Source organism: Chlorocebus sabaeus, chromosome 9 (genome assembly GCF_047675955.1).
Source record: "Chlorocebus sabaeus isolate Y175 chromosome 9, mChlSab1.0.hap1, whole genome shotgun sequence".
In the NCBI taxonomy this organism is placed as follows: domain Eukaryota; kingdom Metazoa; phylum Chordata; class Mammalia; order Primates; family Cercopithecidae; genus Chlorocebus; species Chlorocebus sabaeus.
Window position 1 is genome coordinate 284583 of NC_132912.1, and position 17745 is coordinate 302327.

At 35.0% G+C, this 17745-nt stretch overlaps 1 protein-coding gene across 17 annotated transcripts in view; it reads left to right on the forward strand.

The window, feature by feature from the left end:
- ZMYND11 (zinc finger MYND-type containing 11) overlaps positions 1–17745 on the forward strand; it is a 112640-nt gene that overhangs the window by 63929 nt on the left and 30966 nt on the right. For 8 of the 17 annotated variants that reach the window (XM_008002066.3, XM_008002064.3, XM_008002065.3 and 5 more), the window contains exons 3-5: positions 3469–3628; positions 11963–12007; positions 14708–14869. In XM_008002066.3, the coding sequence (XP_008000257.1) occupies positions 3469–3628; positions 11963–12007; positions 14708–14869 (367 nt within the window). The remainder of the gene's footprint in view (positions 1–3468; positions 3629–11962; positions 12008–14707; positions 14870–17745) is intronic. The other 9 variants (XM_037983261.2, XM_037983257.2, XM_073018671.1 and 6 more) reach the window with 2 other exon arrangements.

Here is a 17745-nt window from a genome sequence, read left to right on the forward strand (position 1 = left end):
ATTAGGTTAAGGAAGTATTTACTCATTCTTGTTTTGTTAGGGGCTAGGTGTTGAATTTTACTAAATGCCTTTCAACATGTATCAAAATCTTCATGATAATTTATTTTTGACCTGTTAATGTAGTAAATCATATTTTTACATTTCTTCATATTAAATCTTTCTTCAGTTCCTAGAATTAGTATATTATTTTGACATTTGAATATATTAATATTTATATATAATATTAGATTATATTCAAATATTTTATGTAGGATTTTTATATCAGTATTTCTACGGGTCACTGATTTTCTTTGTCTATGCTATTTTGTGGGGTTTTCTTATTACATGCTAGATTCCTTGCTTTCCTATGATTGTGCACTGGAAGAGTTTGAGTCTTATTGGAGTTACCTGGTCATTATAAGTTTGACAGAAGTAACTTATGAATATGTCCGTAGCTGATGTTTTTCTGGGTAAGCTCTTTGCAGACTTCCTCTATTTATTTCTTTGGAAATTGACCTTTTAAAGGTTCTGTTTTATTCTGTGTTCAGGTTTTGGTCATTTATATTTTCTTATAAAATCATAGTGTTTATATTTTTGCACAGAACTGAACAAAGTAGTTGCTTGTATTTTAATTTCCTTTTTATATATAGGTGTCTCCCTGTAGCATTTTTTGTGTATGTTTGTGCTTTCCGTTTTCATTATTGATTAGATTAGGTAATGATAAGTCTTTTATTTTTCCCTAAAGAAGGAGTTCTTGGGCCAGGCATGGTAGCTCATGCCTGTAATCCTAGCACTTTGAGAGACTGAGGTGGGAGGATCACTTGAGGCTGGGAGTTTGAGACCAGCCTGGGCAACATAGTGAGACCCTGTCTCTACAAAAAATTAAAAAGTTACCCAGGTGTGATGGTGTGTGGCTGTAGTCCCAGCTTCTCAGGAGGCTGAGGTGGGAGGAGCACTTGAGCACAGGAGGTCAAGGCTGCAGTGAGCCATGATTGTGCTATTGTACTCCAGCCTGGGTGGCAGAGTGAGACCCTGTATCAAAAAAAAAAAAAAAAAAAAAGGAGTTCCTGGATTCTACAAATTTTCTTTTTTAACAGCATTGCTTTAGCTTTTCATTTAGATCTTTTGTAATTTTTCAGTAACTTTTTTTTGACTCAGTGGTTGTTTATGAGGGTTTTCTGGTTTTGTATTAATATCTGATTTAATTTCACCATGATTAACAATGGCGTGTATCACTTTTGGAATCTCTTCAAGTCGTCTTTGTGGTGATTTTGTGGTCAGTTATGTATGTCTTCTGGACCTATTAAAGGTATTTTTTTGGTGTCAGGATAAATCAATATACCTGTCTTAAGGTGTTTTTTTGTTTGTTCATTTCAGAATAAATCAACTAGATAAATAATCAATAAATAAAAAATCAGGCTGGCGCGGTGGCTCACGCCTGTAATCCCAGCACTTTGGGAGGCGAGGTGGGCAGATCAGCTGAGGTCAGGAGTTCAAGACAAGCCTGACCAACATGGTGAAACCCCATCTCTACTAAAAATACAAAAATTGGCCAGCACCTGTAGTCCCAGTTTGGGAGGCTGAGGCAGGAGAATCACTTGAACCCAGGAGGCAGAGGTTGCAGTGAGCTGAGATCATGCCACTGTGCTCCAGCCTGGACAACAGAGTGAGATTACATCTCAAAAATAATAAATCAGTAGCTCTGTCTTATTAGTTAGTTCTTCTATAGCCATACTTAGTTTTTTGTCCAGTTGATTTTTTTTGTGTGAACTGAGAGAAGTGAATTAAAATCTCACAATTTTATATTTCTGTCAATATTTCATTTCCTATAGTTGTTTGCATTATAACTATGCTCTGTTTGTCTTTTTTAAGAATGATTTTTGCCTTGTTTTCCAAATCCTATACATTTCCATCTTGACCCCTGCTTCATTTAGATAGCATTTTTATGATATGCCTCTGCCCATTTGTTTACACTCTTTCTGAGCCACTATTTTTAAATTGCTGAGTTTAGCCCATTTGTATTTATTAAAAAGAGAAACATGTCTGGTTTTGGTCTTCTCATACATAATATGCCTTCTGTTTTTATCATTTTGTTTTATCACTACGTAATACATTTTCTATGGGTTTCTTCAGGTAGCTTAGAAATGTTTTTTGTTTTAAGGGTGATGTTTATATATTTGGATAGTGCACTCAGTCCCTGAGATAGTTATTCCTGACTCTGCACTGTGAGCGTCAAGGACATTAGCACATTTTCCCCTTCAACACTGCTTTTTTGTCAATGCAGTTAATCGAAGGACTAAGACAGAAAGAGAGGTGGGAATTATGATTGGACTACAGAACGCTGGCCCTGACAATGGCAACGTCTGTAGCAATGAGGCGGGGAAGGAAGAAGGTGGGAGCTAATCCAAACATACTGGTTTTGTCACCTTTATTTCCTTGAGGACTTATGAGGCATTGAGGCATTACTCCCCTGACTTCTAGCATGGAATGTTTCTCTGGAGAAGTCTGAGGCCAGTCTGATTTAGCTCATGCTATGTTTTTTATCTGGATATCCAAAGATCTCTTTGAAGTTTAGTGGTTCACTGGAGATGCAGATAGATACATTGACATTGATGTGTGTGTGTGTGTGTGTGTGTGTGTAAAGAGAGAGCAATCAGTGTTGAGGTTTGGAGGAGAATGGAAAATGGCACAAATCCAACTTTATAAAACTTATTTCTGTATTAAACAAAAAAGATACAAAGCAAATATGCCAAGTATTAACATCAGTTGAATGTAGTTGGTGAATCTACATTCAATCTACATTAAGGGAATCTACAATAAGGGAATCTGCAATATTATTCTCTGTGATCCAGGGTATGTTGGAAATATTTTACTTTTTTGTTTTTAAAAAATATTTTGTAACTATAAATCAGGGAATGTTTGCGTGCTTCAGTGACTCAAAATATGTTTCACTGAAAATCACATTTTTGCTTGATTGATCACAACATGCATCCATGTTTTCCTTACATGTTGACAAGCACTCATGTAATTTCTAAATTTTCTCTGGTGTCATTTCCTAAATTTTGAGTAAAAGTATTACAAAATATGTTTGTAATTCTAAAGTCCTATGGTTGGGGATTATAAAATTCTAAATGTAGAATCTGTAGAGTAGAAGTTAGTGGTAATTGCTCCAGAGGCTAAAACTAAATGGGATGTTTGACTACAATCTCTTAAGTGATTTATATTTGCTGATTTGGAACTATTTTGAACATATCTTGGTCTAATCATTACAGAATAGAATTTGAGTTTAAAATAGCAGATAATTAGAAAAGTTGTGTATTGAAGACTTTTCCTTTTCTGTTTATCGTGTTCTTTATCTTGTCCTTTATCTCAACAGGACTCTCATAAATACAAGTCATAATGAAAGAAATTACCTCCATTTTCTTATTTTCATTCATTTTTAGTTTTCAGTACTGAAAGATTTTTAAATGTGCTTTTCCTTTGTGTTAGGTATATGTCTCGAGTCCACGGTATGCATCCTAAAGAGACCACCCGTCAGCTGAGCTTAGCTGTGAAAGATGGTCTTATTGTCGAAACTCTAACAGTGGGCTGCAAAGGTTCAAAAGCTGGTATTGAACAAGAAGGATATTGGTTGCCAGGAGATGAGATTGTAAGTACATTTTGTTTGATAAACATAGAGATGTGAACTTTTAGCTTTTAAACATTATTTAGATACAACCTATAGAAAATCATTTTCAGAAGTTTAATATTTCATTTTAACATTTTTATCAACATTAAGGCTCTACATTGGTAATATGGTTACTTTCCTTACTAATTATTTAGGAGATGACTCGCTTTTACAAAGAACCTACTTCTCTATATATTACCTTGACTCTAAAAAATAAAGCAAACCAAAGCTCTTTTGATGTACCCACACTTCATGGCATTCCTGTTTTCTTCAATAAATATTACCAAAAATGTTTCCATGCCAGCTAATATTGATGCCATCTGCACAGATAGAAGGAGATGAACTGTCTTCCTAGGGAAACAGTCTCGGTTCAGGTGGGATGAAGGCAGGCTTCAGGAGGGATTTTGTGGCAGAGTACAGGTTCCAAACGTTAAGTTCCCCTGGCCAGTGCCTACATTGACTAATGACAATTGCAGGTTTTGTGTACTGGAACAGAAATCAAACAGGAAAGATAGAACATTAATTCTCTTTACATTTTTACCTAGTTCTCACTTTGACTCCTCTTTTAAATATTGATATTTTAATCTTCTAATTCCTTCCATTAGGTACCTTTAAACTGAGAGGCACCTCTCGAAGTTCATTTTTTTCTTACGTAAAGATTGATTTCATGTGTAATATTTCTATCTTCCTACCTTATTTTATTTTGCTATTTCTAATACCTTGATTAAAAATGTCTTAATTTTTACAAGGGAACGTCGTTTAAGATGATAGGTTTCAAATGTAGCAGCTGTGGCCAGGTGGCTCATGCTATAGTCCTCGCACTTGGAAGGCTAAAGCAGGAGGGTCACTTGAGCCCAGGAGTTACACACCAGCCTGGGCAACATAGCCCCCATCTCTACAGAAAATAAAATAAAATAAAATAAAACAAAATAAAATAAAATACACAACCCCATCTCTACCAAAAAAAATAAAAAATTAGCTGGATGTGGTGTCACATGCCTATAGTACCAGATGCCCAGGAGGCTGAATTGGGAGGATCACTTGAGCCCAGGAGTTTAGGACTGCAGTGAGCTATGGTCATGCCACTACTGTACTGTAGCCTGGGCAGCAGACCAAGACCCTGTCTCTTAAAAAGAAAAAAAACCTATCTATAGATATAGATAGACATACCCCTTTCAACCTCTTTCAAAAATCTATCTGTTTTTATAGATTTACTTTTTGAAAGGGATAGATTTAGTAATTGAATACTTTGAGAGTGTTTTATCATAAATTCTCTAAAATCTAAAATTATAAAAATGACATAGAATCTTATAATTGGTTCTTTGTGGAAAAATTTTCCAAAAAGTTTGAGTTTATTTTCTTTTCTGGCTCTACAGCAGATGAGGCAACAAACATACTAACGTGTGAAGCCTGACAGCAGTAAACTAACTAGCACAGTGCCTGTGGGGAGGTGGTTTACAGCAACAGCTGTGATAAGTTATGAACTGAGAAAAGCTGTTCACTTTTTTTAACTTTGTTTTTGTCAATTTAATCTGCACCTTCAAAGCTTCAGGAAAGAAAATTCACATTTTCCAGCAACAGAAAACATGGAAGAAAAAATCTTTACTTTCACTGGTGTAATTTCATTTGTGCGCTGGAAGTATTCTTGAAAAGTTAAGTGGAAATCTTTATATAAGAACAATTTTTCTATTGAGTTTCCTTACAGAAAAGTAAAACTTTGCTGCCAGTGAAGAAACTTAGGGTGCCAAGACATAATAAAAATAATGTCAAGTGGTATCAATCTGTTGCCTCAGGTATTTAAAGGAGGGCCATTAATTGTTGATACCTTATTATATACTCAGAATAATCCAGATAATGTAAAATTTCTAATCTTAAAACACCTAGGAATTTATAGACAGTATAGAAGACTATACTGATAATTTCCAAGATTTGTATAGTAATTAACTAACAATAAGTGCAACTTAATCTATAGGATTTTGGTTTATGGATCATGTGTACATTTTTTCATAAAAGCGATTTTATTTCTCTTTCCTGTTTAGATTGGTACTTTTCCATATGCTTTCTTCCTCCTCAAGTTGAAGTTTTTTTGTTTAATTCAACAAGTTGTTAATGAGCACGTTATATTTTTACCACTATATTAGGTCCTATGTTCTAATTTTTATTTTTATATGTTGTTCTTGCATATATTTATAGAATCATCCTTTTTTCTTCTGTCTAGATGAAATATTATATGTAAACCAAACATATAGTATGCAGGTTTAATTCTGGTTCTTTCTCACCAACATTTTTATTCTAAATATGGCTGTATAATTTAAGCACAACTAAATATATCAAAATTGTGCCTGGTTTATAAAATACATAAATATTTAAAATTCAGAGGTAATGTAGTTTATTAGAAAGAGGTAAGATCTCATATGTCACAAACAAACAGGGATTTCAGATCCAATTCAAGCCTTTATTTAGTTATGCAACCTTGAGGAAATTTCTTAGCCTCTGATCCTCTGCCCTCAGCTGTCATATGGGCATATTAAGATCTATTTCATTTGATTGTTTGAAGGATTAAAGGAGATTATCTACCTAAATTATATAACCAGGTACTCAAAGCAGGTATTTGACCAATGAATAAATATGCTTACAACAAAAAAATGCCTGTGTGTAATATAGTAAAAGCACATTAGTTTCTTACTAATCATACAAAATTCTAATCAGGGTCTTTTTACTTTTCAACCTGTATTCTCAAACACAAGACTTGTAAAGAGGTTTTCCATGAGAACACTGAATCTTTATTTAAAGTGTAACTCTAAAATAATGAGACAAATTATATGTATATTTTGTTACCTTGGCTGGGGTCCCACTTGGCTGCTCAGCAGCTGTCCATGTGCCACAGTTTTCATGCCCTGATGACACTCTAGGAGGACACGTAATTGTTTCCCACTAGGCACAGCACGTGCATCTCGTCTTCACCAGCTTTGTGTGCTTTTTTTAACGTATGGCCAGTGCGTGGAGGCCATTGCAGATTGGGGTGCCAGATGCGAACTGTGCAATTTAGGAAGCCCCATCCACATCACAGACATTGTGTATTTGCCTATTTATTCAACAGTGCATTTGTTCTCATAAACGAACATACAATAAGAGTGTCTTGTAGAAGGGCCATCTTTTCCAGTTTGCACTTGGTGTTCTGTGCGCTAATGATTGTCCTGCATGCCAGCGTTTGAGTCTGGGGCCCATGCTTTATAGTTTTACCACCTCGTATATAGGATGAATCACCTTGATGTCTCTAAAACTTAACTTTTTAAATTGAAAGATGTATGTTGTTATTTATCCATCAAGAAAGGAACACGACAAGTAGATGTATATGACCTTAGGAGGGGAAGGCGTAGGATGTTTTTGGTTATCTGTTTTTAAACCTTTAAGTCAAAGTTACAAATGTTCTTAACTTAGGCAGTTCTGTTATTTTTTAAATGGGTGGTAAAGCTCTTTTTTTTCCTTTTATCTCTAAAAATTGCTGTAAACTCAGGTGGGGAAAAGGTGTATTTATCTTGATAAGTCCCACAAGTTGTATCTCCTGAGATACTTTGTATCAGCAAGGAGTCTGGACTCTTGTCTCCAGTTCCACAATTCTGTTATAAAGAGAAGGTAGACAAAAGTGTAGTTTTCTCTATGCTGCCTATTATTGATGGAATTTAAAAGTCAGAGTTGGTTGATGTTACATTTTTATTTCACCTCTGCTACTTTTGTTCAATGCTTATTTTTAAAAATTTGAAACAATTGAGAAATATGCATATATTGAACAAGATTATTTTTATCAAATCTAGCATTCATGTAACAAAAGCCTAACTATAATATGTCAGGATATAGTTATAAATAATCCAAGTGCAAGCCTGTATATTTAAGGCCAAGATAGTGACCTCATGGCGCTGAGATTCCTTCCTCTAGACTGCAGTTAATTTAGGCATTTTGGGATGCTGATCTCAGTCACCGTTTGCAACCCTCCACGTAAGTGATTATTCATTTGGAGAAACTGTGGTAAAATTAGGTAATAGATAAGCATCTTCGTGGTAATGTTTTAAATAATGACCACATGAAATGTTAGAATGAAAAAGTAATTATTTAAAGTATGTCCACTCCCAATTTTAAACGGTTTGCTCAAATATTAGTCAAGCAAACAGAAGTGTATGTACCGAGGAGCCAGGTGTGATGGCACACACCTGTAGTCCCAGCTACTCGGGAGGCTGTGGCAGGAGGATTGCTTGAGCACAAGAGTTTGAGTCTAGCCTGGGCAGCATAGCAAGACTTGTCTCTTAAGAAAGTAAATGCATAAAAAAGTGTGTGTGCCAACTAGTTTTTAAAATGACAAACTACACTCTTGTAAATGTTGTATGAACATCTCACACTTTCAGATTGGTCTGTCATTACCATTTACTCATAGGGTCCACATAATTCATTTAAAGGTATCTTCATAAGCTTTTAAAATTATATTGGAAAAAGACTGTAAGACCAGGGCACTGAGTGAAATTTTGTGATATCTGGTCATTCAATGTTTTGTTATTTCAAGACTTTTTTCTTTTGCTTGTTTAAAAGAAATGCCGTATGTCCTTGTAGGCTCATAGCTTACTTCATCTGCTTGCTCTAGAGAAAGACACGTGAATGGCTACACTAAACCCATATTTCTTCACAGTATTTCACCACCTTTATTTGTAAAATGTGAGAAGTGTATTTCTTGGACAGAATTTTACCATTTGCTGAGCTAAGTTACATTTGGTATTTAGTAGCTTTCTGTGATAAATATAACTTAATATCTTACAAATTACACTCTTAAGCAATAAGATACTCATAAAGATGAGAAGGTCTTACCAAAGTCTTTAATGTAATAGAGTAAGGCAGGTCACCTTAAATTATGAATCATTTGCAGATAAAGCATATCAAATATGTTATTTGAAATTGAGGCAGTTAGTGTTAATTTTGTGACTTCCAACTTTATATACAGCCCTCAGCACAAAGCTAGGATATTATTTGACAGATGCTTTTGATCTCACATTTAATAATTTAGTCAAAAGTGTTGAGGATGACTTAAAAATATTAAAAAGTGATGTTTGCTGTAAAACCGCTTCTCCCTTTACTTAGCTGCCAGATTTGGTCTCACAGTTTCATTTCCTTGTCATAGTTAATGCCAGGACAAAACCGATGTATGAGTGTAGGAGCCACAGTTGACACTTTTGGTTAAAGTCCTTCTGCCAGTTTGTGTTGCTGCTTGTGACTCGAGCAGCTGCACACAGGAACTCCGGTGTTGGTTCTGTGTCCTGCTTCTATTTGAGAACCTTCTTTTCACATGCTCCAGTTGGTACTGCCTGTGAGCAGGATCTTATACTACTTTTAAATAGGCCTGGGGGGCAACCCTTTTTTTTTTTTTTTTTTTTGAGACAGGGTCTCCCTTTGTCACCCAGGCTGGAGTGCAGTGGCACAGTCATGGTTCACTACAGCCTTGACCTCCTGGCCTCAAGTAATCCTCCTGCCTCAGCCTCCGAAGTAGCTGGGACTACAGGCATGCGCTACCACACCCAGCTAATTTTTTCATTTTTTTGTAGAGACAGGGTCTTGCTATGTTGCCTAGGATGGTCTCGAACTCCTGGCTTCAAGTGATCCTCCTGCCTCAGTGACCCAAAGTGCTGGGATTGCAGGCATGAGCCACCATGCCTGTATCTTTTTAAATGAAAAGGTAGAATTCTATATCTTTTGCTTTTTCTCATTTAAGGCTTTTGACACATATTTAAAAACATAATTAATGAAAATACATATTCTCTGGCTTCTTAAAGAGATTAACCTATTATGTTGGGGATAAACAAACTTAAATCTTAATTTACAGAGGGCCAAGATAGACACTTCTTTTCTGTCATCATCTGTTCTTCCCACCTCAAAAATGCCCAGTCTAAAAAAAGTTTCGGGTTATATTTCTCTTGAAATTTAGCTTAGCTCACATCTTTTAGATAAGAGATAGGATTGGAATTTATGGCTTTATTCTTCAGAACTACCACCATAAGCAGCCATGGCAAGCAGGGGCTCCCTTGCATTGTTCTTGAGAAAAATATTAAGTGAGGCTGTATTCAAACTGAGCCAGACTCCCCCAACCCCTGCAACCCTTTTATATATATATATGGCATATTACAGTAAGAATTCCTTTTTAAAGTTTTAGGTCTTTATCTTTTTCTTGATATAATTACAGTTATAATAGTTGTCATAAATTAATCATATGTTTTAAGTGCCCTTAGTGCTAAATTTGATACCCCTTGGATACTGTTGATTTATTTAATATGAAATATACCTTTTGTTAATTTTTAATTTTTATGGATAGGTGTATATGTTTATGAGGTGTGAAATATAACTTATTCTGTTTGTTACTTACATGCAGAACCACATATTTCTTCCAAATGTCCATTCCCTATCTTAGTTACAAAAATATAATCATTTACCAAGTTAAGTATTGGTGATTATTAGAAATCATTTATACTGTGGTTCTATGTGCATTTAAACTATAATATACTTAGAAATTATTCTTGCTTTGGTAAAAGAATTTCCTTCTTATTCAATAGGGTTTTTTGGGTCATGCTGTCTTATTATACTCTTTTAGGTTTATTATGATTGTGTGTGTATATGTTTCTTTTTCTTTTTCCTTCTCTCTAAATTCTGTTGCACTGAGCAACGTTGTAATATTTTTATTTTAAATATAAGTAATATTTAAAATTACTGGAAATATGTAACCATCAGATTCTTATCTCCTAATGATTAACAGAATTTGTTAATTAAGCTAAACCTAGAATTGTAGAGAATTATTTTTACATTGCATCTACATTAAAATGCTATCTCAAACACACATACTTGGTTGTGTAATATTTACTCATTAAGTAGAAAGAGGAAATTACTTTAAAAATTGCTTTTGGATTATTGATGAGAGTGGATTATACTTTAGAACACTTTATTCGAACAGTTCTTCCACATATCTCCCTTCTGACTTGACTGAGCAACTCTTTCTGTGCTTTGGTTTGGTCTCTAAACCAGAGTTAATATTTCTTGCTCTGTCTAGCATATAGAAGCGTTGTGGGCTGGGCACAGTAGCTCACACCTGTAATCCTAGCACTTTGGGCAGATTGCCCAAGCTCAGGAGTTTGAGATCAGCCTGGGCAACATGACGAAATCCTGTCTGTACTAAAAATACAAAAAATTATCTGGGTGTGGTGGCGCATGCCTGTAATTCCAGCTACTCGGGAAGCTGAGACTCGAGAATTGCTGGAACCCGGGAGGCAGAGGTTGCAGTGAGCCAAGATTTTGCCATTGCACTCCAGCCTGGACGACAGAGCGAAATTCTGTCTCAAAAAAAAAAAAAAAAAAAAAAAAAAAAAAGATGTGAAATACAGATGTAATAATGAATTTTAAAATGCCTAGCAAAGAAATGTGCACATATATATATAAAATTATAAGCATGTTATATCATTTTGTGACTTGGTCAGTTCTTGTTCTGTGCACTGAGTAGATAATAATAAGAACACTTCCTGGGTGCTCACATTGTGCCAGGCACTCCTGTAAGGACTGTCTGTGTATTAACTCATTTGATTCATAGAAAAACCGTGTAGACTGGGTACTATCATTTTGTTAATTATACAGATAGAAAATGACACACAGAGAAGATAAGCATTCTGCCCGAGATTATACAACTGCGAATGCCAGGGCCAGGATTTGAACCAATCTAGCTCTAGAGTCTTAACCAAATGCTATATGAATGACAGAGACTTAGATCAATAGGCTACTGTTAGAGGTGGATTTTTCTACTAGATTCTGAGGACAGCCTGTATAAATTTCATGTTCTGGTGAGGTATTGACTTGACCACACTCACATTCATCATTTCCGATTTTTAAAGAATTCAGTGTGAACCAGTTTTAAATTAATAAGACATGCATTCATGTCTTGTGCAAGTTTATAATGGCACTGAATTTATTAGCAAAATATTTTTCTAATATCATTATGGTTTTCATGGTACATTGGGGAGAGATTTTCTCCTATGTCCATTTGTAGCTTTTGTGTTGGTTAGTTGAAAAGTTTCCTCTACAACTAGTAATGACTCTTTATGTTTGCATGCTTCTGTCTTTTCATTATTGATTAGCACATTGATAGATTATCAGTTAATATCATCCGTAAAATAGTATATCATATAGGAAATAATAAACAGTTTGACCCTGTGTGAAATCCCTTTAGCCCTGTGTATTGCCTGATATTTAGCAAAGTTAAGTAGTGAGACCAAGATTATTTTGTTTTTATTTTGAAAGGCCTACAGTATGCAGCCTTTCTCCAGGACAGCAGCCCCAAACAAGGTGAACTAATTTTGCACTATGTTATTTTACTATAATTCTGCTTTATTTTTTGTATTATATTTCTCTTTTACCTTAGGCTAGCTTAGTTAACTCTTGCTAGATTTGTTTGGTAAAACCATACTATCTTTACATGGCTTCTAGTTTTGAATTTTGTGCTGGTAGGTTTGCTATTTAAAAGCTTTCATGTTTTGAATTGGCATTTCACATATGCTGTTACTCAGGCTATCTCTAGAGTAGCTGATAACATCTGGGGGAATCCAGTGAAAATGTAAACCTAGGGTTTTTGACATACATGTCTGAGTGCTAGTCAAAAAACATTATGTAAAGGATTTCTATTTACCAAAAGACAAATTGTAGGCAGCCTGTCCTGTAATGAACATGCCTGTATGATTCATACCTCAGGAAAATATTTCCTGTGTTCAGAGTCTAATAACTTTTGAACTTGATTTTGCATGTTTTGCATATTCTGAACAGCTATTGCCATGATTAAAAGAATGGACAGCACTGCTGTCCCAGCCCACACTTTCTGTCCGAGAGTGGAGCTGGTTATATGCCATCGTATAAACATGTCCAGATGTTTCTCTTTTACTTCATTTGAGTTATGCTTTCATTTCTATAATTGGTTATGAAAAACTAGGTCAGTAATTAAACACCCTATCAAAGAAAGACCCATTTTTATCTTCATTTCATGGGTGGATGGGGAAAGAGTAGGGATGCAAAGAGGTAAAGGTAATGTGGAGAGGCCAGAGGTATGCACAGGAATTACACTCTTGCTTCCTTTTGTTAATTAACCTAGTAAGTACTAGAATATTTTGCCCAGCACATGAAGATGAATTAATGTAAAAAATTCAAGTAATGAAAGATGGCAATTTCTCTTTTTAATATTGAGTCAAATATAAGCCACCAAAATCCCTTAAGATGTTTTTAAAACAGCTGTGAGTGTGAAGAAAATATCCTGAAATATTTTGTCCTAAATTTGGAAAGAGTACTGTTAATTAAAAGTAGAATATCTTATTTCCACCAAAACCTAATTTGTCAATGATTTTTAATGTAATAATTGATAAATTGAAATAGCTACAATGCAGCTTACATATGAGCCCATCTCAAATGGATACACCAAGGATGACTGTTTTAATACAGCCAAGCACCATACACATTTATTGTTGTTGGTGTGATGCCATTGTGCCCAACTTTGTGGAGTACATTATTTCCTGCCATGTGCAATCAGGGTTTTGTGTAAAAATCAGTATTTTAAGATTCCAGCCCAACTGAAATTACCCTACCAAAGGAAGTTTGTGGAGTGTATACATCTGTAGCAAATAACTAAAAATGGTCTTTGTCTTTTTCTTTATTACTTTGGTCAACACAGACTGCCAATTTCTTAATAAAAAGCAAACCAGAAAGTTTACATTTCTGCAGGATTTACTACTGCACTGTAGCCATGACTCTGGATGTGGGTTGGAAGACATGAATTTTTGAACATTCATGTACCTCTTCTCTTTCGAAGGACTGGGTAGTCCTTCATATCTGGCACTCAGATATGGTCAAGCAGTAACATGTTTGAACCTAGTTTCCAAAGAAGTTGTTGCTTATGGAGTGAGTGCGACATGGAAGCCCATTTATTGGGGGAGTATTGACATCAGAGAAAACAGTAAAGCTGTTCCACCTTGGAAACAGTATTGATAAGAATTTATAGAAATAAAATTGATAGTGGAACCCAAATTTGGAATGTCACGGTCCCTACTGGCAGTGGCCCTGTTTATACTAACCGTAGACTTTGCCCTAGTTCATTCGGTTACCACATCTACAAATAAAGTTGAAAATTAACCCATCACTCTTAGCATAAATATATTTTAAGAAAAGCTAAGAGTAATATTTATAAATAATGAATTCTAAATTAAGAGAACTAACACTCTTGTGTATATTTAAAGGGTATTAGCTGTACAAAAAAAAAGATGTCAAAAATAAGAATATGTTGAAGAATGCCTGTGTACCTGCAGTTGTGTTCTTTTATTTCTAGGAATAGCCCCAGTCAGGAAATAAGCCTACTTCCTTTTTTGTTTTCTGTGGTAATCTCCTTTGGATAATGTGATTAAACCTTTAGTTTCACAGTTTCAATTTATTTTTCTAAATTCAACAGCTCTGAAAATCTGACGTCTTGTCAGAACACGGACATTCTGATTAATGGTTATTTTCAATAAAACATCCAATGCCACAGATGAGAAGATAAGAATAGTGAGCACCATCACCATCTATTACTATTCTCTCTGTTCCCACAGTGTGTCAAGGACTGTTATATACATATATTTAAAGCAGAGCAAAACAAAGGTTTGTTTGTTTGAAATACAAAGCTATAGGTTGGTTTGGGATTCTCAGTTTACTAAACAAATTATTCCTTAGATTATATTTCAAAATGAAAGATAATATTAGAACTGGAGTTGGCTTTGGACTTATTTCATTTTGGACTGGTTTTGCTATCAGATTATCTTAAGATATTTCTGAATATTACCACTGTTTAGGAAAGATTTTAAAATTTAAAGCGGCAACTTTCTAGGTATTTTCCCTCTTGTTTTAACACAGTAAATGTCTTTAAATTGTTTATGATGCCTAACTGCTGATGGACATTTAGTTTCAATTTTGTTCTTAGTCATTGCAGATATTGACAAAATGTCATACAAAACTATTTTGTATTTTTTGTAGGACTGGGAAACAGAAAATCATGACTGGTATTGTTTTGAATGCCATTTGCCTGGAGAGGTGTTGATATGTGACCTGTGTTTTCGTGTGTATCATTCCAAGTGTTTGTCTGATGAGTTCAGGCTTAGAGACAGCAGTAGTCCCTGGCAGTGCCCAGTTTGCAGGGTGAGTACCTATGAGCTTTCCTGTGCTGGTTAGAGGGTTGGAATTAATTCATAATAGCTTCAAAAAGATATCCCAGGTGGTCTTGCCAGGTGAATGGATAAAGGACTGGAGGGTGGGGGTTATCTAATGAAATGATGATACTCATAAATGGACATCACAGAACACATATACCGTATTTCAGGGTGTGGATTTAGAAAGTTTTAATCATGTAAAAATATATCGTCTCCCCTTCCCTTACCTGCCTCTGGCTTATGTGACTACTTTAATGGATGGCCTTTGGACATCAGAAATTCGAAAGCTACTAACATCTGTTCAATAACTACTTTGTAATAAACTGTACAATTTATGGTATTCAGGAAACAGTTAGCAAAAGGCAGGTTGTTGGGGGCATTCTTTAGCTATTTCTCATTTTATATCCATGTAATGTTGCCTTTATTTTTGTCATGAGTTTGTTTGGTTTTTTTTGCTTATATTTTACTTGGAGGGTGGAGGGATGAGACATCGTGTATAAAGAATTCTAATTATTTTTTTAAAGTAAAATGAAATTGCCCTGTAGGTAAACTAGGTACTTTCCACAATTACTTTTATTCATTGATCCCACTGAGGAATATACATACTGTGATTGTTAGTTGCAGAATGTGGTATGTATGTGTATACGAGTGATATGTGGTGACTGAATATTACATATGGCATTGATGGTAATAAGGAATTATTTGATTGCAACCTCTATTATTTTATACTTAACTATTAAAATACTTATTTGAAACCATGCACATTGTCAGGATTACTCATGATGATTTCCAGTTTGTGAATATGCTTTATAATAACTTGTGTAATTTAAATATTTCTTTGCTTTTTCAAAAAACATTTTTTCATAGTATTTTCCCTCTTTGGCATCAGTCAAAAATTTCCTATTAGCATGATGAGCAAACCACAGTATATGTTCTAGTCTTCTAACTGTGGCTTTGTATTGCCTAAGTGCACTTAACCTTGCTATGTACGTATTCAACACGCAGTTGGGAGAGCATTTTAAAAAATGTTTAATGATGACTTGCCACTCAAATGCCTAAGTGCCAAATAAGTAATGTCAGTTCCCTAAGTCTGAGTAAATCAGTGTCAATATGTAGACCTTCTCTTTGAAGTCTACAAGAATGTCTGTAAGAAATTAGTGTAAGTAGTGCTCTGAGTTTCACAATTTTGAGCAAAGGAGCTGTATTAATATTCATATTTTATTCTCTTGTGGATTGGATTGTACATTTTAAAAGCAAATATACATATTCTGTTTTCTGGTAAAAGTTTACCCTAGGGGAAGTAAAAAATTAATGAGATTTAAAAAAAGAGGCAACGTTACTGGTCAAATGGGGATCCTAATGTGGACGCAGGAATTGGAAATGCAGCTCTGAGGAGTATGTCTGTGTCTCTACAGCTGTTGCTCTTTTGTATTTAATATTCTTATTTTCATAGTAAATAGCTTAAACGAAAAGACTGGGACTTCTAAGGGCAGGTTAAGCTTCTTTGTAGATATTTTGTATTTCTTATGGTAAGAATGGGAATTGAACAATTATACCCTTGAAGAAAATGTTTAATACTTCTTCCGTCAGAATTCATTATCAAGTTGTCTGATTCCATGTTGTGTTTCCTTTATTTATTTATTTATTTTTGAGACGGGGTCTCTCTCTGTCATCCAGGCTGGAGTGCAGTGGCGCTATCTCGGCTCAGTGCAACCTCCACTTCCTGGGTTCAAGCGATTCTTATGCCTCGGCCTCCTGAGTACCTGGGATTACAGGCACGTGCCACCATGCCTGGCTAATTTTTTAATTTTTAGTAGAGACGGCGTTTTGCCATGTTGGCCAGGCTGGTCTTGAACTCCTGACCTCAAGTGATCCGCCCACCTTAGCCTCCCAAATTGCTGAGATTACTGTTGTAAGCCATCATGCCCGGCCTGGGTTTCCTCTACTCTTTGCTGATTAGATGAAATTTTTACAGTGTTACTGGCTTACACAGAAACATGATTACCCTATTCTGTTCTGTTCTTCTCCTTTCTTTTTGCCTTTGTCAATCTAGATATTTTTATACTGCTATATAATTGTGCTTACTGAAATGATGCTGTCAATAGAAAATCTTGAATATTTCATTCATTTTATGGTCTGTGAGCTACTCCCTGCTAAGGCTCAAAAAGCCTGTTTTCTAGGGTGAGGATGGAGAGTTTTATCTTGAGCTTTAAATTTTCCAAAGAAATAGTTATTCGTTTTAGATCCATTATATTGTTTTATGGTATTCAAGTAAAAGATAAGTGCTAACAATTCCTTTCCTTTGAGAAGGGGTAATAATAATCTCGAAATTGTAATGGAATTTTTAATATCTTTAAGGTGAAGTTATTGGTTGATTTGTTTTAAATTTTAAATAAAGTGTCAAAACTTTGAGTAAAGCCGTTTTTAATAATCTCAGAAGAGAGTGACCAGATTTAAGTAATCATGGACTAAGAGAACTTAAGGTCTATAGACAGAAACTCAAGAACTGTGGTTCCGAATCAGAATAACTTTTTGCTGTGGTTTTTTTTTTTTTTTTTAAATGTTTGGAAATAATATGGAGTAATTAGATATGTTGATAAAGAATGTTGAAGATAAGGTGCCATAGCCAAATTTTCATATGGTAAAAATAATAAATGGAAGCTAACCATTACTATCTAAAACTGACAATGAAAAGAAGCCCTTTTCTAACAGTTTGCAGTGATTGGAATACTATTCACTCTTACATTCCTGTCTCTCCCTTACAGTGTTGAAAAAGCCACTGAGAACAGGTGTTCTGTCTCCTAGCTGTCACCTGTGTTACCAGATTTAATTCAGCTCAAGCAGCTTTATCTTATGTATCTATTT